This window comes from Gymnodraco acuticeps, unplaced genomic scaffold (assembly GCF_902827175.1).
Source record: "Gymnodraco acuticeps unplaced genomic scaffold, fGymAcu1.1, whole genome shotgun sequence".
In the NCBI taxonomy this organism is placed as follows: Eukaryota; Metazoa; Chordata; class Actinopteri; order Perciformes; family Bathydraconidae; genus Gymnodraco; species Gymnodraco acuticeps.
Window position 1 is genome coordinate 693,240 of NW_022992122.1, and position 7,989 is coordinate 701,228.

A 7,989-nucleotide genomic window follows, 5' to 3' on the forward strand; every position below is an offset into this window, starting at 1 on the left:
CCATATCCACTCTCCCCATCTCCATCTCCCCCATCTCCACTCTCCCCCATCTCATAGAAGCTTTCCAAAGATTTTCATTAATCATTTGTTTTGGTCTCAATTTTTCTGGCTCTTGCTTTCGGATTTGTTAGCTAAGCAATGGCTTTGAAGCCAAGTCTTGACATATACCTCTGGTCTGAACTTGTTCAGTGGAGGGCCAACACACTTGATGAAAAGCAACCTGACATGCTTTTTACCTCTAGGGAGCTTCTAGTTGTGGTTAAAATGTTCATCTGACTAAACCCACGTTCACACTCAGCTGTGGAGATGACCAGAGTGTTCACTGCTTGAAGGAGGGGTTTCAGCTCTTCTGGTGCTGGTGGTATCATTTCATCAACAGTTTTGAGTCTTACCAGCTAGCTAACACGAGAGAAACACGTAGCTAAACTCCAAACTAAGTTGTTATTGCTGCTTATGTCCATAGATTCCACCTTTGGTGAATAAAGTAATGAGTAATGACTAAGATTACTGATTATTGACTTACCTGAAATGTTATTTTTAGTATTTTTAAATATGAAGTCCCTGAGATCGCGTTGTCCTCCTGGTCGCTTGGCCATGGTGATGACCGTTACCTGCGCTTCTGGCGTCGATCAAACAGGCGCATCACGGCGCTCTGGCGCCCTCTAGGGCACTCGCATAGTATAGCGTCAGTGACTCTGTAAAAATGTCATTGCGTGTGTGCGTGCTCCCTCGCCCACAGTATTTTACTCAAAATGCGCAAAATTAATGTTGAAATAGCAGTAATACCAGTGCCACGTTTATTGATACAATTACATAAAGGGATGGAAAGGGGGAATGGCAGTTTTAGAAGGGGGATGATTTTGACCGTTTTTATTTCAGGGGGATGCCATCCCCCCTCATCTCGAGTACTGAGTGTTTGGATCCCACAGTGAACCCTCTCTCAGATCCGAGTGCAAACACCAGGCAGGAAAACACAACGGCTAACGGCTAACAGCTAACAGCGGCTACATGTAAACACAGCAGAGGTGGGTAGTGGAGTACAAATACTTCGTTACTGTACTTAAGTAAATTGTTCTGGTATCAGTACTTTACTCCACTACTTCCTTTTCTGACGACTTTTTACTTTAACTTCTTACATTTTGAACACAAATACCTGTACTTTCTACTTCTTACATGTTGAACTCAAATACCTGTACTTTCTACTTCTTACATGTTGAACACAAATACCTGTACTTTCTACTTCTCACATGTTGAACACAAATACCTGTACTTTCTACTTCTCACATGTTGAACTCAAATACCTGTACTTTCTACTTCTTACATGTTGAACTCAAATACCTGTACTTCTACTTCTTACATGTTGAACACAAATACCTGTACTTTCTACTTCTCACATGTTGAACACAATACCTGTACTTTCTACTTCTCACATGTTGAACTCAAATACCTGTACTTTCTACTTCTTACATGTTGAAACCCAAATACCTGTACTTTCTACTTCTTACATGTTGAACACAAATACCTGTACTTTCTACTTCTCACATGTTGAACACAAATACCTGTACTTTCTACTTCTCACATGTTGAACTCAAATACCTGTACTTTCTACTTCTTACATGTTGAACCCAAATACCTGAACTTTCTACTTCTTACATGTTGAACACAAATACCTGTACTTTCTACTTCTTACATGTTGAACTCAAATACCTGTACTTTCTACTTCTTACATGTTGAACACAAATACCTGAACTTCTACTTCTTACATGTTGAACACAAATACCTGTACTTTCTACTTCTCACATGTTGAACACAAATACCTGTACTTTCTACTTCTTACATGTTGAACTCAAATACCTGTACTTTCTACTTCTCACATGTTGAACACAAATACCTGTACTTTCTACTTCTTACATGTTGAACACAAATACCTGTACTTTCTACTTCTTACATGTTGAACTCAAATACCTGTACTTTCTACTTCTCACATGTTGAACACAAATACCTGAACTTTCTACTTCTTACATGTTGAACACAAATACCTGTACTTTCTACTTCTTACATGTTGAACACAAATACCTGTACTTTCTACTTCTTACATGTTGAACTCAAATACCTGTACTTTCTACTTCTCACATGTTGAACACAAATACCTGTACTTTCTACTTCTTACATGTTGAACTCAAATACCTGTACTTTCTACTTCTCACATGTTGAACACAAATACCTGTACTTTCTACTTCTTACATGTTGAACTCAAATACCTGTACTTTCTACTTCTTACATGTTGAACACAAATACCTGTACTTTCTACTTCTTACACTTTGAACCCAAATACCTGTACTTTCTACTTCTTACACTTTGAACCCAAATACCTGTACTTTCTACTTCTTACATGTTGAACCCAAATACCTGTACTTTCTACTTCTTACATGTTGAACTCTAATACCTGAACTTTCTACTTCTTACACTTTGAACCCAAATACCTGTACTTTCTACTTCTTACATGTTGAACACAAATACCTGTACTTTCTACTTCTTACACTTTGAACCCAAATACCTGTACTTTCTACTTCTTACATGTTGAACACAAATACCTGAACTTTCTACTTCTTACATGTTGAACACAAATACCTGAACTTTCTACTTCTTACATGTTGAACACAAATACCTGTACTTTCTACTTCTTACATGTTGAACTCAAATACCTGTACTTTCTACTTCTCACATGTTGAACACAAATACCTGTACTTTCTACTTCTTACATGTTGAACACAAATACCTGTACTTTCTACTTCTTACATGTTGAACCCAAATACCTGTACTTTCTACTTCTTACATGCTGAACTCAAATACCTGTACTTTCTACTTCTTACATGTTGAACTCAAATACCTGTACTTTCTACTTCTCTCATGTTGAACCCAAATACCTGTACTTTCTACTTCTCTCATGTTGAACTCAAATACCTGTACTTTCTACTTCTCTCATGCTGAACTCAAATACCTGTACTTTCTACTTCTTACATGTTGAACTCAAATACCTGTACTTTCTACTTCTTACATGTTGAACTCAAATACCTGTACTTTCTACTTCTTACATGTTGAACTCAAATACCTGTACTTTCTACTTCTACATGTTGAACTCAAATACCTGTACTTTCTACTTCTTACATGTTGAACTCAAATACCTGTACTTTCTACTTCTCATCATGTTGAACTCAAATACCTGTACTTTCTACTTCTACATGTTGAACTCAAATACCTGTACTTTCTACTTCTTACATGTTGAACTCAAATACCTGTACTTTCTACTTCTTACATGTTGAACTCAAATACCTGTACTTTCTACTTCTTACATGTTGAACTCAAATACCTGTACTTTCTACTTCTTACATGTTGAACTCAAATACCTGTACTTTCTACTTCTTACATGTTGAACTCAAATACCTGTACTTTCTACTTCTTACATGTTGAACCCAAATACCTGTACTTTCTACTTCTTACATGTTGAACTCAAATACCTGTACTTTCTACTTCTTACATGTTGAACTCAAATACCTGTACTTTCTACTTCTTACATGTTGAACTCAAATACCTGTACTTTCTACTTCTTACATGTTGAACTCAAATACCTGTACTTTCTACTTCTTACATGTTGAACTCAAATACCTGTACTTTCTACTTCTTACATGTTGAACTCAAATACTGTACTTTCTACTTCTCTCATTTTCCAAACAGCTGGTTCCTTTAGTCTGAATGTGTGTTTGATGCGTGATCATTATTCTTTAGAGTCATTGCGTGCCTATTGATTTGAACACGATCCGTGTATCCATCATTTCCTGGTCTTCTCTAAAGAAGAGGGACCAATGGAAACGTTGTCATGTTGCCGTTGTTCAGCATGGAAACATTCATTAGCTAACAATGACATTATTGTTCTATTAATATAAAGGGAGGTCAGGTACTCTTTAAAACAGCCGCTAGTTATGGGTACTTTTTACTGAAGTACATTTCAAAGCCTCTATACTTTGACTTGAGTAAAGAAGTTTAGTCAGTACTTCTACTTTTACCAGAGTATTTTTAAACACGAGTATGTGTACTTCTACTTGAGTAAAGGATGTGTGTACTTTTGATATCTCTTACTCACGGACCATCAAACAATGCAACAAGGTCACCACTGCACCGCGCTGGAGCTACCATATTTCAAGAGAGAGAGAGAGAGAGAGAGAGAGAGAGAGAGAGAGAGAGAGAGAGAGAGAGAGAAAAAAAGAAACATCTGGTTTCACTCAGGATGTGTTTCTGTTGGATCAGAATCTGATAAAAGCAAAAAGAGAAACTCCTTTAGTTCACTCAGAGGAGGAGAGGGGAAAGAAAGGAGAGAGTTGTATTTTTACTGAATGAGAAACATGTAGAGGTGGGAAGTAACTAAGTACTGTAGATTTTCTCAAGTACTGTACTTTAGTGTAGTACTTGAGTAGATTCACAAGCTACCCTGCAGTATACAAAGTCATTCAAACTAGCTGCACCTTCACCAGCTTTGAGAACACTTTCATGATCAATCATTATAAAACATATCATATATATTATTCTGAAATGGACCAATCTGCACAACGACTACTTTTACTGTCGCTACTTTCACTATATTTTGATGAGAATACTTTTCTACTTTCACTTGAGGAACATTTTGAATGCAGGACTTTTACTGTAACAGAGTATTCCTACACTCTGGTACTTCTACTTTTACTCAAGATCTGAGTACTTCTACTTCTACTCAAGTGCTAGATCTGAGTACTTCTACTTTTACTAAGTACAAGATCTGAGTACTTCTACTTTTACTCAAGTACAATATCTGAGTACTTCTATTTTTACTCAAGTACAAGACCTGAGTACTTTTACTTTTACTAAGTACAAGATCTGAGTACTTCTACTTTTACTCAAGTACAATATCTGAGTACTTCTACTTTTACTCAAGTACAAGATCTGAGTACTTCTACTTTTACTCAAGTACAAGACCTGAGTATTTCTACTTTTACTCAAGTACAAGCTCTGAGTACTTCTACTTTTACTCAAGTACAAGATCTGAGTATTTCTACTTTTACTCAAGTACAAGATCTGAGTACTTCTACTTTTACTCAAGTACAAGAACTGAGTACTTCTACTTTTACTCAAGTAAAATATCTGAGTACTTCTACTTTTACTCAAGTACAAGATCTGAGTACTTCTACTTGTAATCAAGTACAATATCTGAGTACTTCTACTTTTACTCAAGTACAAGATCTGAATACTTGTACTTTTAATCAAGTACAAGATCTGAGTACTTCTCCCACCTCTGGTTTGAATCATTGGTTAGTTATCGCCATCTGCTGTTGAAAAAATGAACCTTTCTACACGGAGATTAAAAGCCGAGTTTATTTAACCTTTCTTTTATTGTATTCTTGTAAAATTGACAGATGACTTTGAAATTAGTGAACAATTATTCATATTAACTATTTTTAAAACGACCAAATACGTAAAGTAAAAGTAACGTATGTGACCAGATATTAAAGCAGGGGTGGGGAACCTTTTTCTTCGCAAGGGCATTTCAATTTCTTCAACATCCTCCGAGGGCCGTACAAATTATTGACCTCTGCTTAAAAATCACAGCCCATTAATTTGGCCTTTCTTTCATTCTGTGCAAAGAAAAAGCAACCTCTGAATCCAGATATCTCACCATGACTCGCGCATCCATGCACGTGCACGGTTGTGGCATGACCACCAAAACAGAAAGATGTGGACACAAGATGTCTGCAAATGTATTTAGACTCCTATCCATATGGACGTGATTTAAATGGGGGGGGGGGGACCTAACCTCCAGGGGGTTCGGGGGCATGCTCCCCCGGGAAGATTTTTTTTTTAAATGTTGAAGTTGAAAGCATCAATCTGGTGCACTTTGAGAGCAACATTAGGAGATCTCTGGATACATCTCTCAACAGCCAGATGAAACAGAACTGTAAGCAGATTTCTTTTTATTTATGGACATTTTACAAATCACTCCCCTTTCAAACTGTATTCTTGTTTATTAATAACAACTTTTGTTTACTGTCATATAGTATTTTATACCTGTTTACTTTATTCTCTTATTTTTGTATAACTATAATGATCATATAAAGATGTGCCTTTACCTCACTGGTTGTAGAAAAAGCTTCTTATATTCGTTAGCATAGCTAGCTAACCAGATGCTAATAACAACAAAGTTATTGACTGTATGATCAGTATGACAGATGAACAGATCGCCACTGGGCTTTCAACTAAAGACACAGACACGCAGAAACTGCGGCATGCGTACGGCTCCTTATGGGTACTGCAATTTTTGGAAGTGCCGGAGTGACGTTCTGGTGCTCTCCGTCAGCAATACACCGCTAAACCCCTGTCAGACGAGACATATACCACGTGATGACAGGTTAGGCTCATGTTGTGTTCAAGGACCCTGACCTTGGCCAGGAAACACAGGCACTCGCTTTAAAAAAAAATGTGCAGTCTAGATTTCTTTATTTTTTGCCTGTGTTTATAAATTACCTCAATGGTCTGGTATTCGGCCCGGGGGCCGGAGGTTCCCCACCCCTGTATTAAAGGATCAGTTTACCCAAATACAAAATAAAACATGTTATTGACATGTTACCTTTCTACACAGATAGCATATTTAATAATAATAGTCCAGGACAGATTAAAAACCAGAAAAAAGCGTAGGCCTATTTCTTAATTATGTTGTTTTTTTTAGTCTTAAACCAAGTATTCTTTAATAATTATAGAGGTGGACATGAATAATTAGAACCACATAGTCTGACAATATGTTTTTAAAAATCTGATATTTCCCCAAAACTCACAGTGGTATTAAAGGAAACAAAACTCCACTCCCAAACTCAGTAGAGTTCATCTTCTGGGGAGCAACATCTAATATCAGCCAAAACACAGCACTGTGTTTGTGAACATTTCCTCTTTGTTCAGAAGTGAAAGTTAAACTCATTCTCATACATTTGGGCCCTTTCAGACTGACCCAATCAAAAAACACAGACATTATCAATCAGTATGTCGTGTCTCTACTTTAAAGAGTCCTCTCCTGCTGATGTTCAGGTGTAAAGTAAAGAAGTATGGGCTTTGAAATGTACTTCAGTAAAAAGTACCCATAACTAGCAGCTGCTTTAAAGAGTACCTGACCTCCCTTTATATCAATAGAACAATAATGTCATTGTTAGCTAATGAATGTTTCCATGCTGAACAACGGCAACATGACAACGTTTCCATTGGTCCCTCTTCTTTAGAGAAGACCAGGAAATGATGGATACACGGATCGTGTTCAAATCAATAGGCACGCAATGACTCTAAAGAATAATGATCACGCATCAAACACACATTCAGACTAAAGGAACCAGCTGTTTGGAGAATGAGAGAAGTAGAAAGTACAAGTATTTGAGTTCAACATGTAAGAAGTAGAAAGTACAGGTATTTGAGTTCAACATGTAAGAAGTAGAAAGTACAGGTATTTGAGTTCAACATGTAAGAAGTAGAAAGTACAGGTATTTGAGTTCAACATGTAAGAAGTAGAAAGTACAGGTATTTGGGTTCAACATGTAAGAAGTAGAAAGTACAGGTATTTGAGTTCAACATGTAAGAAGTAGAAAGTACAGGTATTTGAGTTCAACATGTAAGAAGTAGAAAGTACAGGTATTTGAGTTCAACATGTGAGAAGTAGAAAGTACAGGTATTTGGGTTCAACATGTAAGAAGTAGAAAGTACAGGTATTTGAGTTCAACATGTAAGAAGTAGAAAGTACAGGTATTTGAGTTCAACATGTAAGAAGTAGAAAGTACAGGTATTTGAGTTCAACATGTAAGAAGTAGAAAGTACAGGTATTTGTGTTCAACATGTAAGAAGTAGAAAGTACAGGTATTTGAGTTCAACATGTAAGAAGTAGAAAGTACAGGTATTTGAGTTCAACATGTAAGAAGTAGAAAGTAC

At 36.7% G+C, this 7,989-nt stretch overlaps 1 protein-coding gene across 1 annotated transcript in view; it reads left to right on the forward strand.

Moving 5' to 3' along the window:
* Window positions 1-7,026, forward strand: part of LOC117537812 (CD109 antigen-like) — a 49,587-nt gene extending 42,561 nt beyond the window's left edge. Inside the window, 1 exon segment of the mRNA XM_034203183.1 lies at window positions 7,022-7,026. Coding sequence (XP_034059074.1) covers window positions 7,022-7,026 — 5 coding nt within the window.
* The last annotated feature ends 963 nt before the right edge of the window (window positions 7,027-7,989 follow it).